We start from the raw sequence: 20,712 nt of genomic DNA, 5'->3' as shown, positions 1-20,712 counted from the left end.
AATCCCTCGCTAAATTTAGCGAGCCTTTTTATAGCTACGAATTTAACAAGGGACAAAATCCTCGTTAAAACCCAATTTAGTTAGAGAAAATGGCATTTCCCTCGCTAAATTCAATTTTTCTAGTAGTGTATACATAATTTCATTTATAATTCAAAAAACCATCAAGTATTCTCGACCTATTTTATTTATTACTTATTTTAGATAACCATCAAATATGGAACATCTTATTTAGATAATCTTGTGATAGTGAAAAGTAAAGCTCAACAAATAAAGCAGACACCATTTATATACCAAGTCGAGTGTCAAGTGTTTAATTTGTTAAGTAATCTGCAATGCCATTTGCATCTTACAACATTTATATAACTTTAACATTCTAATGTTTATATATAACTTTAACATTTTAATGTTATTTATTTCTCATTTTATATATAAATACTTTTAGTGGCAACAAATTTTGCCACTAAAAGTATTTATAAAATATTTTTTAGTTTTTTAATTATTTTTTATAAAAATATTTTTGGTGGTGACAAACTATAACTATAAAAAGTAATTACATAAATTATTTTAAATTTTTTAATTATTTTTTATGAAAATACTTTTGGCGACGACTATTTGTCGCCATTAAAAATAATAACATAAATTATTTTTATTTTTAATTATTTTTTATGAAAATACTTTTGATAATAATGTAAATTATTTTTAATTTTTTAATTATTTTTTTATGAAAATATTTTTGGCACTGACATGTTTTCACTAATTACATAAATTATTTTAAATTTTTTAATTATTTTTTTATAAAAATATTTTTGATGGCGAAGGTTTGTCACCACTAAACATAATTATAAAATTATTTTTAATTTTTTAGTTATTTTTTATAAAAATACTTTTAAACACAAACCCTAAAAAAATATTTTTTGACCAACAACATGGACCCTCAATTTAAAGTCTTTCCTTTTTGCCCGTAAAATTTATAATCTGACAGCGTAAGAGATTAAGAAAAAGTAAAATACAAAACTATATCTTGCACTTTGCCGATGCATTTTGTTTTTAGGCATTAATTTTGTTTTATCATTCCCAATTCTTTTAATTTGATCTGTATTTAATAGTAGCTCTTAATTTGAAAGTGCACATAAGGACCATGATATGATATTGATGATGTTAATTTTATTGACATATACTCCATTTGTTAATTCTGTTAACTCCTTTGTTAATGTGTACTTAATCTGTTGCTCCCCTCAATTGCATTCTATTTAATCTAAATATACAATGAAGCATATTTTTGGTTACCTTACCTTTTATTTTTAATTATACCTAGCCAATTTATTTATATGCCATGTTTTTATTGTGTTAGCAAAAGAGTTATCGAGTTAATGTGGAATTAACTTCGTCAATGCCAGTTCATAACTGTTATATGTAATTTTAAAATTATAGAGATTAAAAGTTTTAAACGGAAATAATAAAATAAATATTGGAACTAAAAACGAAAAACAGTCAAAAATACATAGATCTACAATTGTATTTCTTTTTATAAATAATAACCTTTGAAGTTTGGTCCTTGTAAATTAAAAGAAAAGATTGTTTTAGGGATATTTTTTTTAGTATGTCACATTTTATTATATTATTCATTCATGTATTATTTTCGTTCTGTTGAATATCAAAGTATAGAATTTTTTTTCTATCTAATGCTAAAGTAGAAACATTTTTTAGGAATGAGATTTGTGAATAATGCAGTTTATTATTCACTTTTTTTATATCGATAATAGATATTTCAATAAAAATTAATTAACAATAAACTGAGTGTTTTAAGGTATAGTAATTATGTGATTTAAGCAAAATTTAACAAATGTAAAAAAATAATAGTAATAATTAACTTAATAAGAGAGTGCTATCCAAATGTGAGTAGTATATACCACACGTTGTGTTTTATGGGCATTGCTGTGGATCATGACACCGACCAAGATTACTGTCATTGAAGTTAATTATTACTATCATTATACTTACAGTTGTTTTAACTTTCTTTAATTAATTTTTACAGCATGAAGATGATGATGATTGCAAAACATCTTTAAAGATGTCAACTTATAATTTACTATCAAATTAAAGGCACGTAACACATGCTCATTATTATCAAATGCAGTGTCTTATTATATAATAACTTTAAAAATATTATTGACGAGGCCCACCAACAAAACAATGATCTTTTCTGCCGCCTTTGATTTTTTTTTTTTTATCAATGAGGGAAAAACAAATTAGTATGATGCTTTTAATAGTGGTTTTCAAAATCCTGTTTTACAAGTTAGGTATTGAAAGTTAAGAATACTAGTGGATGAAAATGTGTGCAGTAAGTGGTATAAATCTAGTTCCAGTGAACACGTCTGGGGAAGTCTTGAACTTATTAAATTATAAAATAATAGCATGGTTCAACTCTGCCACAACGACTTTGACTCACACGAACATGACCGGAGTGATTAATAAAGAGCCCAGAAACAAGCCTTGCATGATTATAAGTTAGCCCAGAAACAAACCATACTTGCAAGGTGATAAGACTGTCGTTTGGGGATCACTTTATGTTAAGAAAGTAAGTAGAGATGGGTGTGATAGTGGCTTTGCTATTATGCTACACTTCTATTACTAGTCAATCTGCTACCTTGATGAAAGCAGAGGAGAAACGTGCTCTGCTTCAAACCAAGTGGTGGAATACTGCCAGCTTTACTCCTTACAACGTCTCAAACCCATGTGACTGGTACGAGATATATTGCAATGATTTTGGAAGCGTTACTCAGATGTCTCCACTCCAAATCACTTCACAGCGCTCTCGACTAGAAGATCTCAACTTGACAGCATTTTCTTATTTAGAAGAACTTGAGCATTCAAGAATGGGTTTGACAGGTACCATACCAATTCAAATTGAAGCTCTTCAACATCTTAGACATTTGGGCTTGTCTCATAACAACCTTACTGGTGAGTTATCTCATATTCATACCAAAGTCGTTAAATTAGAAATATTGTATTTTTCTAGATATAAGCAAGAATCTTCTGCAACTTAATAAAATGTGATTTGATAGGTAACATTCAAATTCAAATAGGAGCTCTTCAAAATCTTACTCATTTGGACTTGTCTAATAATCGCCTTACTGGTGAGTTATTTTCTACTCTTCCAAACTTATTCAATTACAAAGTTTGTATTTTCCTAGAAACAACCCAGAACCTGTACAACTTAAAAAAATGTGATTTAATAAGTACTATTTCAATTCAAATAAAAGCTCTTCCACATCTTAACTATCGAAACTTGTGTTATAACAATATTACAAGTAACTTGTCTTAAATGTGGAAGTGTTGTTGAGATGTATCAACCTAGAATCACATCACAACACCCTTGGCTAGCAGATCACAACCTGGCTGCATTTCCCGACCTACAAAATCTGATACTTTCTAGAATTTATAAAATTTTAAAAATGGTATAGTACTGAAGAAATTTTAAAAAAGATTAAAATATTTAGCACATGTTTTGTAAGGGGAAAAAACTTATAATATCGATCAAAGGCTTCTTTTTTGTGTTTTTTGTATAATGTTGTAATTCCTCTTGCTCTTACTTTTAATTCCAAAGATTGAGTTTCATTCAAATTAACAACAGGACCATTTTCAAACTATATGATATAAACAAATAAAATATAATTATAAAAAACTTGACACCATAGAAACTAACCACAATAATAAAGGGAAAAAAAAACATAAACAAGCTTTTGGTTGTAATAGGAGAAACTCCTTCTGCCAAAGTTCCAAAGTGGTGGTAAACTCTTTCATTCAAATAGTTATAATAGTGGCCAACCTTCCTACACCCATTTGATCACATGGTATTATAGCATATCCCTCTAAAAATATAGATTTAGATTCAATAACTATACTTAGTATGGTCATTGAGTGTCTATACCATTTGAGCCATTGAAATCCATATCAATAGTTCAGATAAACTCACTCATTCATTAATTTTAAATGAAGTATGAATTTAAAACTATTAATTTAAATTTTAATGATTTAGATGGCACAAACATTTAGTACAATCATCAAATTTAAATTTAAATCTAACTTGGATATTTTTGTTTCGGCTAGTGAGGTTAAGGAGTAGGAAGTATTTTGGCTTAGGAGGACTTGGATGGCTTGATTGAGAGATTTTTCGGAGCTGTCACTGCCGTGTGATTGGTGGGCACATTTTGTGATCCTCAGTGCTATTAGTTCAAAGACAGAAAACTTGAACTTAGACTCTTAATTTAAAGTCTCTCCCTTTCGCTAGTAAAATTTATAATCTGTCAGTGTAAGAGATCATAAAACAGAAAAATATAAAAGTACCTCTTGTACTTTTATTCTGCATTTTGTTTTAGTATCTAAGTTTATTTTATTATTCTCATTCTTTTAGTTTGATCCATATTTAATAATAACTCTTATTTTAAAAATGCATAAAAGGACCATAATATTATATTGATGAAGTTAATTTTATTGACATGTATTTAATTCTGTTAACGCCTTTGTTAACATATACTTAATCTCTTGCTTTCGTCCATTACATTGTATTTAATCTAAATGTACAATGAAGCTTTTTTTGGCCCCCTTGCCTTTTATTTTTAATTATACCTAGTCAATTTATTTCTATGCTGACATATTTTTATCGTTTTAGCGAAGGAGTTATAGAGTTATAGTGAAATTAACCCCATCAATGCTAGCTCATAACAGTTATATGCATTTTTAAAATCATAGAGAGATCAAAAGTTTTAGATGGATCAAACTAAAGGGATTAAAAATAATAAAATACTTATAGGGACTAAAAATCCATATGTGGGTCATTGTATATATCACTCATTTGTTATAAACTCATGATTATTATCAATTTACGTTATGTTTATGGGCATTGCTGGGGAGCAAGACACCTGCGAAGATCACTGACATTGAAGTTAATTATTATTATGGTCACACTTGTTTTACTTTTTATAATTAATTTTTACATAGCATTAAGAGAAGAAGATGATGATGATGACAAAACGTCTTTAAAGATGTCAACTAAAAAGTTACTTGGATAAAAAAGGTCACTATATCATATAAAAAAATTAAAACAAATGTAAATTTATATGATATTTGGTTATTTGCCATCAAATTAAAGGCACAGAACACACAAGCTGACCATTGTCAAACGCAGTGTCTTATTGTATAATAACTTCAAAGAAATTATTATTGACGAGGCCCATCAACAAAAGGATGATCTTTTCCCTTCTTTGATTTTAAAAAACAAGGAGGGAAAAAACAAATTAGTATGATTCTTTTAATAGTTGTTTTAAAAATCAGATTTAACAAGTTAGGTATTGACAGTTAACGCTAATGGTCAAAGAAAGTGTCTGTATAGCACAAATCCAATTCCAGGAACATGTCTGGCAAAGTCTTTAATAGGGCATAGACCATAATAGCACACTTCAACTCTGCCCATCTCTCACGTTATTTCCTATTAGACTTGCTCCAACGACTTTGACGCTCATGAACCAGAGTGCTTAATAAAGAGCCCAGAAACAAGCCTTGCAAGGTTCTAAGTTGTTCAATTTGGGGATCACTTAATGTTGAGAAAGTAAGTAAAGATGGGTGTGATAGTGGCTTAACATGTCTGGACAAGTCTCTAGTAGGACAAAGACCATAACAGTGAAAATGATATACCTTTAAATCCTGGTTTGAATCTTCAGAGGCATGAAATTATATTTAATGCCTGAATAAATTTTTGGTCATTAATCTATGGCCATGACTTCATTAACAAGAAATTACTACCTCATCTTTCACAGTATACTAATAACTACTTTTAGTTTATTCAAAATATTTTAATTAAACAGTGTTTTTATTATTAGAAATGTTTTAATCCTTCAAATTATGTCCTCAGTGCAGACTTTTGGTGGTTTTTAAGCAGTTTTTAAAGACTTTTATGGAATATAGTAAACATTTTGGTCAACGTCTAAATACGTGTGTCAAATTTTTTGATCAACTAAATATCTGTGTCAAATTAAATGACTTAATTTTTTGAATTAGAAACAGGGCAATGCCCAACTTATTTTATTCAACTAGAAATTAGAAACTTTAAATTTTATAATTTAAAAACAATTGAGAAATAATTTGAAAAGTTGATGGTTGGTGATGCACATGTTCGTCAACGTCAAAGTCATTGGAGCCAGTCTAAAGGTAAATAGAGGACATAATCATTGAGAAAGAACTTATTGAGGTATTAATGAAAATTACCCAGCTCTCAATGAAGTGTCACTATTATAAACTAGTACTATTCCATTCTACTGAAGTCTGAACATGTCTGGACAAGTCTGTCGTAGGACATGGACCCTAATGATAGACCTTTGAATCTTTAGAGGCAGGTAATTTATTAATGCCTCAACAATTTCGTGGTCATTAACCTATGGTCGTGACTTGCGATGAAATTACCCCATTCTTGGTCATCTATGCTCCAACTGTCCACCGACTTTGATGCTGACCGGAGTGATTACAAAAAGAGCGCACCGAGTAAACAATACTTGCAAGGTGACAATTAAGCTGTTGTTATTTGGGAATCACTTTGTGTTGAGAAAGTAAGTAGAGATCAGTGTGACGTTGGCTTTACTATTATGCTATGCTTCTATTACTAGTGCGTCTGCTATCTCGATGTAAGTGGAGGAGAAACTCGCTCTCAAGTAGCAAATCTCAACTTGACTGTATTTTCTTATCTAAAAAATCTTGTCCTTTTTGAAATGAGTTTGACAAGTACCATAACAATTCAAACTAGAGCTCTTCAACATAGTTATTTAAGGTTGTATTATAACAATCTCATTGGTGAGTTATCTCCTACACATACCAAACACATTAAATTAAAAATGTTGTATTTTTCAAGAAACAAGAAAGAATCTTCTGCAACTTAATAACATGTTATTTAATAGGTACAATTCCAACTCAAATAGAAACTCTTCAAAATCTAGCTTATTTGGACTTGTCAAATAACCACCTTACTGGTGAGTTATCTCCTAAGCTTACCAAATGCATTAATTAGAAAGATATTTTTTTATAAACAACCTAGAATCTCTACAACTTGATAAAATGTGAATTAACAAGTATAATTCTATCTCAAATAGGAGCTCTTCAATATCTTGACTATTTGGACTTTTCTCATAACAACCTCATTGGTAAGTTATCTCTTACTAATACCAAACACATTGAATTAGAAATATTATATTTTTTTAGAAACAAGCAAGATTCTTCTGCAATTTAATCAAATGTGATTTGATAGGTATCATTCCAACTCAAATAGGAGCTTTTCAAAATCTAACTGATTTGGACTTTTCTAATAAGCACCTTACTGTGAGTTATCTCCTAATCTTACTAAACACATTAATTAGAAAGATATTTTTCCAAAAACAACCTAAAATTTCTACAACTTGATAAAATGTGAATTAATAGGTACAATTCCATCTCAATTAGGAGCTCTTCAATATCTCCACTATTTGGATTTTTCTCATAACAACCTCACTAGTGAGATGTCTCCTACTCATACCAAACACATTGAATTAAAAATGTTGTATTTTTCAAGAAACAAGCAAGAATCTTCTGCAACTTAATAACATGTTATTTGATAGGTATCATCTCAACTCAAATAGAAGCTCTTCAAAGTCTAGTTTACTTGGACTTGTCTAATAACCATCTTACTGGTGAGTTATCTCCTAATCTTACCAAACACATTAATTAGAAAGATATTTTTCTAGAAACAACCTAGAATCTCTATAACGTGATAAAATATGAATTAACAGGTACAATTTCATCTCAAATAGGAGCTATTCAATATCTCAATCATTTGGACTTTTCTTATAACAACTTCACTGGTGAGTTATCTCCTACTCATACAAACACATTGAATTAGAAAAGTTGTATTTTTCAAGAAACAGGCAAGAATCTTCTACAACTTAATAACATGTTATTTGATAGATACCATTCCAACTCAAATAGAAGCTCTTCAAAATCTAGCTTATTTGGACTTGTCTAATAACATTAATAGGTACAATTCCATCTCAATTAGGAGCTCTTCAATATCTCCATCATTTGGATTTTTCTCATAACAACCTCACTAGTGAGATATCTCCTACTCATACCAAACACATTGAATTAGAAATGTTGTATTTTTCAAGAAACAAGCAAAAATCTTCTGCAACTTAATAACATGTTATTTAATAGGTACAATTCCAACTCAAATAGAAACTCTTCAAAATCTAGCTTATTTGGACTTGTCAAATAACCACCTTACTGGTGAGTTATCTCCTAAGCTTACCAAATGCATTAATTAGAAAGATATTTTTCTAGAAACAACTTAGAATCTCTACAACTTGATAAAATGTGAATTAACAGGTACAATTCCATCTCAAATAGGAGCTCTTCAATATCTCAATCATTTGGACTTTTCTCATAACAACCTCACTGGTGAGTTATCTCCTACTCATACCAAATACATTGAATTAGAAAGGTTGTATTTTTCAAGAAACAAGCAAGAATCTTCAGCAACATAATTAAATAATAGAAATAATTAACATAATAAGAGAGTGCTATCCATATGTGCACATCACACACGTTATGTTTATGGGCATTGTTGGGGAGCATGACACCGACCAAGATCAATGACATTGAAATTAATTATTATTATTATTATTATTATAGTCACAGTTGTTTTACTGTTTTTAATGAATTTTTACAGCATGATGATGACGAAGAAACATCTTTAAATTAAAGACGTCAACTAAAAGGTTACCTGGACAAAAAAGTAACTATATCATATAGAAAAAGTAAAACAAAATGTAAACTTATAATTTGCTATCAAATCAAAGGCACAGAAAACATGCTCATTCTTGTCAAATGCAGTGTCTTATTATATAATAACGTTAAAGATATTATTATTGACGAAGCCCATTAGCAAAACAATGATCTTTTCCCATATTTGATTTTTAAAAACAATGAGGGAAAGACTAATATAGTGTCATGCTTTTAATAATTGTTTTCAAAATCCTGTTTTACAAGTATTGAAGTTAACGCTAAGGTCAATGAAAGTGTGTGTAGTATAATTCCAGTTCCAGTAAACACGTTTGGAGAAGTCTTTAAAAGGACATAGGCCAACACAACAGTAACTTAATTCAACTCTGCCCATCTCTCACGTTATTTCCCATTGGACTTGCTCCAACGACTTTGACTCTCACGAACATGGCCAGAGTGATTAATAAAGAGCGCAGTTCATAAGCAATACTTGCAAGGTGATTAGGTATTGTCATTTGGGGATCACTTAGTCTTGTGTTGAGAAAGTAAGTAAAGATGGGTGTGATAGTGGCATTACTATTATGCTACGCTTCTATTACTAATGCATCTGCTACCTTGATGAAAGCAGAGGAGAAACTTGCTCTGCTTCAAACCAAGTGGTGGATTATTGCTAGTACTACTCCCTACAACATCTTAGACCCTTGTGATTGGGAAGAGATATCTTGCAACAAGTTTGGAAGTGTTACTTCGACATCTCCACCCGAAATCAATTCACAACACCCTTGACTAGCAGATCTCAACTTGATAACATTTTCTTATCTAGAAAAACTTAAGCTTTCCGGAATGGGTTTGACAAGTAGCGCATCAATTCAAATTGGAGCTCTTCAACATCTTTATTATTTGAACTTGTCTCATAATAACCTTAATGATGAGTTACCTTCTACTCATATCATACTCATTGAATTAGAAATGTTACATTTTTTTAGAAACAACATAAAACCTCTGCAATTTAATAAAATGTGAATTAACAAGTACAATTCCATCTCAAATAGGAGCTCTTTATAATCTCTACCATTTGGACTTTTCTTATAACAGCCTCACTGGTGAGTTATTTACTATTCATACCAAACTAATAAAATTATAAAGATTGTATTTGACGACAAATAAAATGGAACATTCATGACAACTCAATTCAATGAGTTTGACAGGTAGCATTCCAACTCAAGTGGAAGCTCTTGGCAATCTCTACGATCTACACTTGTCTTTTACCAATATTACAAGTGAGTTATTATCCATGCTTGCTTGTAAAACTAAAAAAAAAAGGATTATTAAAATATTTAGCATAATTTTAATATGAAAAAAACTTATAATATTGATCAAAGTCTTGTTACTTTAAATTTTAATTTCAAAATTTAAGTTTCCTTCGAGTAAAGAATAGTCATTCTCAAACTTTATGATGTGAACAAATGAAATATAATTATTAAAAACTTGACGCCTTATAAAATAACCATAATAACAAAGAAAAAACATAAAAAAGTTGTTCGTTGTAATAGGAGAAACTCCTTCAGCGAAAGTTTCGAAGTGATGAAAAGCTTTTGTCATTTAAATAGCTCTAATAGTGGCTAACCTTCCAACACTTACCGTTTCATCATTTCAATTAACTACATATCCTTGTTCACCAAATAATACTATTGCCGCAGCAAATGAGAAATATGCATTATTTCAGAGCAAATGGTGGAACATCAGTGATAGTGGCTCCAACTACCCTTGTGATTGGGATGGCATATATTGCGATCTCTTCGGAAGAGTTATTAAGATTAACAAACCAAGAATCCATTCACAGCAATCTCGGAGGCTAACAGATCTCAACTTCACTGCATTTCAACATCTAGAATATTTGAATCTTAGTGGAATGGGGCTCACAGGTACTTCTCCATCTCAGTCTTCATTTATCTCATGAATTTGGACTTGCACGTCCTACAATAATCTCACTTACCATATATTTGCTCAATTTGAACGGAAATGATCTAGCTGGTTGAAACCATTCATTCAGCTTTGGGTTTTAACTATGATAGTAGTTCTCAAAATCTTATATTTGTGCACAAATATATTCATTGCAGGTTATATCCCTTCTTCAATTTTTAAATTCTCTTCAAATTTAGAAGAGTTTAATGTTTCTCAAAATCAAATAAGTGGTAGCATACAAAAAGAGCTTGGATTAAATTCTCTTTCTCGTCTAAATATCTCCCACAATAAACTAAGTGGAAACGTGCCTTACCCGTTTCTATTTTTTGGGTGGTTTTAGTCACAATAAAATCAATGGAAAATTACCATCCGACATATGCAGTTTCCCATCAAAATGTAGCATTGATTTGAGCTACAATAATATCTCTGGTATTATACCAAGAGAACTTGGTAAGTTGAGTTACACCAACTTATCATACAATACTTTGAGTGGCAATGTTCCCAAAGAAATTTATATCATACCTTATCATAAAGACAGAAGACACTTAAATATTGACAAAGATCGTTAATAACATTATGATCTCTTTATTCTTTGATTTTTCAACACAATAAGACAAAAAACGTATCTATTACTGTCATTTTTAAAATCCTATTTCACAGATTAAACAAGCGAAAGGCTAAAAATAAATTTGATGATTTTCTTCGGAGAAGAATCACGTCCTTGAGAAACTAGTTACCATATTCTTCATCTTTTGATATATTTTTCCCTCAACTTTTTTCTTCCTTCATTTGAAGGCTTTCATCATTTCGATGTCCAATTCTGTTGGAAGTCATTGCCTTGTCTTTAGGGCAAGTGTTTGATTATAAGATCCTTGTTACTTCATTGAAGTTTTCGGATAGCATGCTGTGACATTTTAAATCTATACATTAAGCAAAACTTTAGTAAATGATTGAGATGATTTCATTGTTTCTAATATTAATTGGACCTCTTAACTTATCATGTGAATTTTAAGAGCCAATAAAAATACGACAAAATAACCATTTTCTCAAGCTTATCACCTTTGCAACTTGTGCATATGATGCCGTCTCCCACGTCGAAGATAAGAATGACTATTATATAGGAGTCAGTCTTCCTCGTTTATCTAGCGACAAAGATGGGGCATAGAGGAACCGTAAATTTGTTTTGGCATTTTATGGGGTATTATGTATGGCCGTGATGACTTGCGAAGAAATTATGTTAGTACTACCCCATCTTTCATGTTATTAAAATTGTATGAAAGCTATTAAAATGACAGAAATAAAATTAAAAAAATCAATAAATATTCTAACTAGATATTTTACACATAAAAATATTTTTCATTTTTAGAAGTTAGTTTTACATGCTCTGTTTCAAATTATAAATAACTTTGAAGGTATTTTGTTATTCAAAAATACAAGATAATTTGAAAAAAATAAGAATTTATTAATGATAATTTTTCAATATTACATTTCAAGTAGTTAAAGAATTGAAATGATTAAATGTGTAGATTCAAAATTATATTTAAATGAAAGGCATTTTTGAATGTTTACATTTTTATTTTGAAAAAATAAATTTGCAAAGTATTATCATTAAACTTTATTGATATGTATAATCTAGGCTAGCCTATTTTAAAAAAAAAAAATTTCCAGGTCCAGTTGCCACTAGCTCTGCCATATTTTACGAGTTTCTAAATTCAAATTGAACGCCCCAATATCCCATATCAATTCAGTCTCCCTGGATCTATGTGGAGACGCGGTTGCCTCATTCATTTAGGGATCACTTAGTGCTAAGAAAGTAATTATGGGATCATGGGAGTCATAGTGGCACTATTGTTATGCTATGCTGCTATTATTGGTGAATCTGCTTCCATGGTAGCAGAACGTGCTCTGCGTCAGACCAACTGGTGGTATATCACGGACATGTCAAACCCTTGTGAGTGGGATCAGTTTTCTTGCAATGAGCTTGGAAGCGTTCTTGAGATATGGAACCAATAATGATTTCACTCCACACCGTAGTACCTTTGGCTAGCATGTCTCAACCTGACTGCATCTCCCCATCTAGAATATCAATTGCTTTCTGAAATTGGTTTGATAGGGTACCATTCCAATTCAAATAGAACTCTTCAAAATCTTATTCGATCAGATTTATTATATAATAATTTGGCTGGTAAGTTACCTATTATTCTTACAAAATTCATGAATTAAAAAAGTTGTATTGGCCTAGAAACAACATAAAACCAACTAAACTTTATATATTGTGATTCAATAGATATTATTCCATTTCAAATAGGAGCTCTTCAAAATCTCAAATATTTAGACTTCTCTTATAAAAATCTTAGTGGTGAGTTATCTATTACTCTTATAAAACTCATTGGATTAGAAAGATTGTATTGGTGCAGAAACAACTTAGAATTTAAAACTTAATAGAATATGATTTTATAGGTACCATTCCATTTCAAATAGGGGCTCTTCAAAATCTCATCCATTTGAACTTGTCTCGTAACAACTTTACAGGTGAATTACCTAGTAACCTTACTTAATTTGCATTTGATCATGAATAACTTGCAACATTTCCAACTCAAAGCAATGGGTTTGACAAGTACCGTTCCAATTCAGTTAGAAGCTCTACAACATCTTAATTATCTAGACTTGTCTAATAACAATATTACATGTGAATTACTTTCCATCCTTGTCAAACTGTAAAATTGAAAAAAAAGAGAGAGAATATATTGAATACATGTTTTAAAGGATTAAAATAGTTAACATACTTTTAGTTAAAAAACAAAGCTTATAAAATCAATCAAAGGCTTTATTTTCTATTTTATAATGCGTAATTCCCCTCGTCCTTACTTATAATTTCAAAGTTTGAATTTCATTCAAATAAAAAAAAAAAAAGCTATGTCAAATTTGAGCTATTCATTATCTCATGCCTTTCAATTTGCATGTCTTACAATAATCTCACTTACCATCCCCCTTCCTACCATATATAGAATTGCTCAATTTGAATAGAAACAATCTAGTTGGAGCCATTCCTTCAGCTTCGGATTTTATGTCAAATCTCAAGTGTCAAAATCTTATATTTATGCACAAATTTATTCACTATGCAGGTTATATTCCTTCTTCAATTTTCAATCTGACAAACTTAGAAGAGTTTGATATTTCTCAAAATCAAATAATTGGTGGCATACCAAAAGTGTTTGGAAATTTGCATTCTCTCACTCGTCTTAATCTCTCCCATAATAAGCTAACTGGAAAGGTTCCTTACCTTAAGAACCATTTCTATTTTCACATTGATTTGAGTCACAACAAAATTAATGGAGAATTACCATCAGACATAAGCACTGTCCCATCAAAATGTTGGATTGATTTGAGCTACAATAATATCCATGGTATTATACCAAGAGAACTTGGTATGTTGGAACACATCAACTTATCATACAATATTTTGAGTGGATATGTTCCAAGAGAAGTTTATAGCTCTCTTCCTCCAGATATTTTCATTGGCAATAAAGGATTACTTGGTTTAGAAAATATCCATGATTCTTCCAAAGGCCGTCTAAAGATCATTATTCCTCTGACAGTATTTATTTCCATCATATTATTTGTGGGTTTGGTCATCATTGTATCATTAAAAAAGAATAGGAAATCCAAGATTGAGAGGAGAGAAACAAAAAAAGGAGATTTGTTTTCCATATGGAATTTTGATGGTAAAATTGCATATGAAGATATTATTGAAGCAACAAAGGACTTTGACATTAGATATTGCATTGGAACCTATGCCTATGGAACTGTTTATAGGACAGAACTTCCAAGTGGAAAAATTGTAGCTGTGAAAAAACTTCATAGGAGAGAATCTGAAAACCTATCTTTTTCAAAGAGTTTTCATAATGAAGTGAAAATGCTAACTGAAATTCGACATCGTAATATTGTAAAGCTTCATGGCTTTTGTTTGCATAGTCAATGCATGTTTCTCATCTATGAATACATGGAAAGAGGAAGCCTTTTGTATGTTTTGAATCATGATGATGAAGCTAAAGAGTTAGATTGGAGCAAGAGAGTGAATGCCATAAAAGGGATAGCAAATGCCTTGTTCTATATGCATCATGATTGTACTCCCCAAATTATCCATCGAGACATAACAAGTAGTAATGTATTGTTCAACTCAAAGATGGAGGCTTTTATATCTGACTTTGGCACAGCAAGAATCATTGATCAATTCATCAAATCAAACTCTTTTAGTTGGTACTTATGGTTATATTGCTCCAGGTTAGCTTTACTTATTCTACGACTTCTCTTATTATGCTGTGTTTTATTTCCAAAATTACTTACCTTGGGAAGGAATATAATACACAATTTCTTTAATTTTAATCCATTGTAGAGCTTGCATACACCTTAGTTGTGACCAACAAATGTGATGTGTATAGTTTTGGAGTGGTGACATTGGAAACAATCATGGGTAAACATCCTGGAGATTTAATATCATCTATGTCAAAGACTTGCACTGAAAGCATTTTGTTAAAAGATGTAGTGGACACGCGTCTCCCACTGCCATCAAGACAAGATGCAAGAGAAGTGATTCTTTTAGTCACAACAACAATAGCATGCTTGAATCCATCTCCCAAATCTCGACCAGCAATGCAAGAATTGACTCAAAGGCTATTATTGTGCAAGCTGCAGCCATTAGCTATTCCTTTCGATGAAATCTCAATCCAACATTTAGTGAATCAAGATATAGAAATAATCTAGTCTGGTGAAATGCTAGGGTATTTGGCTCTCTATTTGCTTGGTATCTTCAATTAAACTTTCAAGGACTAGCCACAGAGTCTAGAATTGAAGTATGCCATATGTTTAATTTCTTGTAGTTGATATTTCTCTATAAACCAAAATCTCAACCGTTTTGAGGTTTCGCTAAACCACCCCTCATGTATATATCCACATCCTCAAAAAAAAAAAACTTATGTGCAATGGTTGTGTGTATATTTGTTGATAGGAAACTGAAATTACAAAGCCTATATGGTAATAAAAGAAAAATTATAAATGCATATATATATATATAAAATAAAGCATAAATATTTCAGTATATTCATATGTAATTTTAAAGTCTTGCTTATTAATTTTTCATAGCATAAAATAATCAATTATCATACTTGTGGTAAACTTTTATTCAATTTTCTTCACAATATAAATTTTCATTAAATAAGTAAAAATTTTATATTCCACCTTGTTATGATCGGAGCGTACTTCTTTATTTTTTTTTGAAAAAGTTATTAAAATATTTACTATGTTTTTTTTTTCAAATATTGTTTTATGCTTAAATTTTGTTACTACCAAATACACACAAATATATTTTGAGGGGATACAAATATATAACTACTTCATTTTTCTAAGAAAAAAAAACTCCCTTGATCCCTTCTCCCCCGTCTTCGCCATTGTGCATATTGAGGTCTTCTCTAATTAAACTAATTGAAACAAATTATTATAAAATTGAGTATTTTCTTGTATATGAATTTACTTTTATTATTTAAATTTTGTTAAAAATGAGTACACATATAAGAATCTTAGTTACAAATCATTGTGTTCGGCAAACATAAAAAGGGGCATCGCGAGGCATGCCAGAGACGTGGGGTCTCAAAAAGATGGAAGAATCTGACTCCTAATCAAAGATGAGGAACCCAAGCTCCCTTACCACAGTTCACCCAGATGTCAAGTGAAGAAAATTAATGTAGATGCTAGGAAGTAGAGATACATTAATTAAAAAAAGAGGTGGTGGGACTATACTGGCCGTACAATAAAAAAATAAAGACTAAAACTACATGATAAAAAAATAAAGTAAATGATGCAGAGTCTGAGACGAGTAATTTGTTGATGTTGATGATACTTGTTGAGAGAGAGAGCTCCTCTATTTATAGATGATTCTAACTTGGTGCTCAAGACCTATGATCGCCCGTTTCCTTAAATTTAGGAACCACTTCCTTCATCGTGGTTACTTATCATGGGTGGAGTATGGATGACTTAGTGGCTAAGGCTTCATAAATATTTTCTTATAATTATTTTAAAGCCAATTAAGTTGAGTTGAGCCTGTGCCTCCAAATTCACAATTTCAATGAAAACAATGCCCCTCGCATACAAATTGGAAGGAGTCTTTATAGGCTAATTTTGTTTGGATATTTCCATAGACCTAACTTCTAAGAGTTGCGTGAGCAGTATGTCTTAGAAGATCAGCTCATTTCCATTCTGATTGATGGTTGATTTGGTACTTTACTTGAAGGATACTCTTGTGGTTAAGGATTAGGGACTATATGGTCTAGCTTAGAATCAAGTTTCTCAAGGTTTGGGACCTCAAGAGTTGGTTTTGGAATTAGCCTATCAAGTTTTTGGACTTTAAAGACTAGTTCCATAAAATCTAGCTGTTGTGGAGCTCAACATTATGACTTTCACCTTTGTGAAGAGAGCCCTTTGGGAGAGAGCTCTTACGGAAAGGGCCCTTATAAAGTTTGCTTTTTTGACTTTGGCCCTTGTAGCTTCAACCCCTCTAGTGCTGGCCCCTATGGTTTTGGCCCCTTTGGTGCTAGCCTTTGTGGTTGTGACCCTTATGGTTCCAGCCCTTGTGACTTCAACCCCTATGGCTGCGGCTCTTATGGCTTTAGCCCTTGTAGTTTCAACCCCTGTGGTTCCAACCCTTGTACTGCTAACCCCAATGGCCTTGGCCATTGTGGCTTCGACCCCTTTGGTGTTGGCACTTGTGATTTTGGCCCCTATGGTTCCAGCCCTTGCAATGCTAGCCCTAATAGCTCTAGCCCTTGTGGCTCTGGCCCCTTTAGTACTAGTCCCAATGACTCTAACCCTTGTAGTTTTGGCCCTTATGGTATTGGCCCTTATGGCTGTGGTCCATGTGACTCCAACCCTTTTGGTGCTGGCCCTAATGGCTTTGGCTCTTGTGGTTTCAACTCATGTGGCTGTGGGCCCTATGGTTCTAGCCCTTGTGACTTTAACCCCTGTGACTGTGACTCTTATAGCTTTAGTCCTATGGTTTCACTAGCTCTTGTAGCTTTGGCCTTTTTGGTGCTAGCCCCAATGGCTCTAGCCCTTCTACTACTAGCCCTTGTGGTTGTTGCCTTAGTGGCTCCGCTGGCCCTTGTGGCTCAAGCCCTTATGGTCGAGCGGGCCATCTATTGAATTAAACCTGCCATTTATCCTTTAAGAGATGTTATAGTGGTCCTCATTATTGATCTTCTAATCGAAGGGCATATTGAGAGATTGCCCCTCGAGTCCATCTATTCTCTGAAGGTGCGAGTCAATTAGAGCTTGCTCTTATGATAGTCTGGACAGGATAGCAAAGATATTCTTTAGCCTATCCTTCAAAGTTTTCAATACAACTTTTTGCCTCTCTTTAGCTCGTACTTTATGTTCTATGTGTGCAGCCACGTTCTCTAGGTCATAAGACTCAGGTCTATTCTTTCCGATAATATATTGATCCTTATATGTCCTAGGCACTCTGTTCACATGTGTCCCACTGGGCATGCCAAAAATTGTTCCCCAAAAACAAAAAGAGGTGTCGCAAGGTGTGCCAGAGACACGACATCTCAAAAGAATGGAAGAACCTAACTTTTAATCAAACGCAGGGAACCTAGGCTCCCTTACCACAATTCACCCAGATGTAAAGTGAAGAAAATTAATGTTGATACAGGGAAGCAAAGATACATTAATTAAAGAGAGAGGTGGCAGGACTATGCTGGCCATACAATGAAAAATAAAGACTAAAACTACATGATAAAAAGAAAAATAAAATAAAGTAGCAAACGCGGAGTCTGACACTAGTAGTTTGTTAATGTTGATGATGCTTGTTGAGAGAGAGCTCTTCTATTTATAGATGATCCTAGTTTGATGCTTAAGTTCTGTGATTGCTAGTTTTCTTGAATTTAGGAACCACTTCTTCTATCGTGATTACTCATCATAGGTGGAATATGAATGACTTAGTGGCTAAGGCTTCATAAATATTTTCTTTTAATTATTTTAAAGCCAAATAAGTTGAGTTGAGCCTAGGCCTTCAAATTCACAATTTAGATGCAAATGCATTGTAAGTGACCTGAGACATGCATGTGCTATTTCCAACTTAAAAATATACAATTCATTTTTCACCAATATTTTTTGACATCTAAAAGATTAATCTCTTAGGACCTAAGTGTCCTCTCCCTCACTTTTCTTATAAAAATATCTAGTATCCAAAATTTGGATCCCTTGCACTTGCAACAAGTTTTGCATGTGGTGCTTTAGTACAATTATAAGGGTAAAGGAGCAAATTGATCCATAAAATATAAGTTGAGTAACATATCTAAATTTATTTTTTTGGGAGAAATTCTTAAATGGACTAGGTAAATCATGTCATGTATAGTTCATCCAAAAAAAACATGACATTTAGATGATATTAAATATAAATTGATTATGACATTAATGATAGTAGAGAGAAAAGATAAGAAATTAAATAGGCATTCTATTATAAAAATAAATTTATTAAAAATAATGACATACAAGATGATATTAAATAAAAACATGACATTAGATGATATTACATATAAATTGATTATGATACTAATGATAGTAAAAAAAACAAGAAATTAAATAGGCATTCTATTATAAAAATAAAATTATTAAAAATAATGACATATAAGATTATATTTGCTTAAATTGGTGCAATTTTATTGGATGGATCGTGGATGATGTGGGACACTCAGTCTATATGAGAATTTCTCTTATTTTTGATAAAAACAATGTTCCCTTCTACTTTTAAAAAATAGTGCAATATGTTGAATCCTAATTTTCATGATTACAAAACAGAGAAGTGTTTATTGTGCAAAGATTTTAATTAAGGAAATTAAGAGTATATGCTTAATCTCTAACTCCCTATTCTTTTCTATTATTTTACCCGTATCATAAGTTTCTTTGTGTCATTAAGGGATAAATATTTGATTTATCTAATTGTCTAAATAAATCTATCTTGGGTTTTGGGAGTCTTCAGCTAGAATTTAAATTTCCATTCAATTTGTGTCAATGCTAAGGCTTTTATTGAAATTCTAAATTACTTATATTAGTAGAATGTTGTTATACCAGTATAGTCATTCTATACCCAAATAAGTCTCTCCTTTGTTCGTTCCCTTATATCAGTATAGCTTGTGTCACACCCTAATACTAAGGGTATGACTAGCATAGGATATGAGATAAATTCTAATTCTATAAGCCTTAATTAACCAAAGATTTAAGCTAAAATATCAATGAATAATTCAAATATAATTAATAAGTGTGTAAAGTCTTAAATATTTTATAGAAATTTTGGCAGACTCTCCTTGTAATTTGGACATCCAAAATTTTTATAATAGTGGAACCTGTCAACTAATCTAACAAAGGAAACTAACTCCATACCAGCAAATTACATACCAACAAAATAAAACTATGACCTAATTATGGTATACATGGAGTACTAAATTACAATTACATAATTCCCTTGATATTTACATAAAAATAACCAAAACATGCCTCCATTTTCCAAAAAGCAATATTGCCCTTTAATGATTAGCAAGAGGTGCATAGACAGCTATAATATTTGAGATCAAAAATATTTTCTGGTGAATAGTGTTCCAATTGAAATTATAAGCAAAAATAAAGAACAATAATAGATAATAAGATGAGATAAAGAAAATCAATAAAATTTCAAACACAGATATATATATATATATATATATATAAAATTAACTAACAAATAGAATTGTTTTGAATGAAATGAGTAATCTATCACATATCACCTTTCAAAACTTCTTTTCCAGCTTACATTTAAAACATAAACAAAGGATAAGATAGTTTCAATAATGCATCATTTATGATAACAAAGAATAGGGATAGGAAATGAAAATTTTATAAATTATAACAAAATTACAG

The 20,712-nt window shown here is 31.3% G+C and overlaps 1 protein-coding gene and 1 pseudogene across 1 annotated transcript; both read left to right on the top strand.

The window, feature by feature from the left end:
- The first annotated feature begins 2,588 nt into the window (after nucleotides 1-2,588).
- LOC129305347 (receptor like protein 29-like) lies at nucleotides 2,589-10,759 on the top strand. The gene is made up of 4 exons (XM_054945399.1): nucleotides 2,589-2,961; nucleotides 3,066-3,137; nucleotides 10,008-10,079; nucleotides 10,500-10,759. Exons 1-4 carry the CDS (start codon nucleotides 2,589-2,591, stop codon nucleotides 10,757-10,759), a joined length of 777 nt encoding a protein of 258 aa, XP_054801374.1.
- Nucleotides 10,760-12,591: 1,832 nt separating this feature from the next.
- Nucleotides 12,592-17,958, top strand: LOC129305346 (MDIS1-interacting receptor like kinase 2-like; annotated as a pseudogene).
- Nucleotides 17,959-20,712: the final 2,754 nt, after the last annotated feature.

This window comes from Prosopis cineraria, unplaced genomic scaffold, assembly GCF_029017545.1.
Source record: "Prosopis cineraria cultivar Desert tree isolate PC_DT_omini unplaced genomic scaffold, ASM2901754v1 PC3, whole genome shotgun sequence".
In the NCBI taxonomy this organism is placed as follows: Eukaryota; Viridiplantae; Streptophyta; class Magnoliopsida; order Fabales; family Fabaceae; genus Prosopis; species Prosopis cineraria.
This window is presented reverse-complemented; position numbering and strand designations above follow the sequence as displayed.

Excerpts from the sequence above, each read along its gene's own strand:
- LOC129305347 (XM_054945399.1), top strand. The coding sequence starts at position 2,589 with ATGGGTGTGATAGTGGCTTTGCTATTATGCTACACTTCTATTACTAGT. Across the intron at positions 2,962-3,065 it reads GTCTCATAACAACCTTACTG|GTAACATTCAAATTCAAATA; the intron begins GTGAGTTATCTC and ends GTGATTTGATAG. Across the intron at positions 10,080-10,499 it reads GTCTTTTACCAATATTACAA|CAAATGAGAAATATGCATTA; the intron begins GTGAGTTATTAT and ends CTATTGCCGCAG.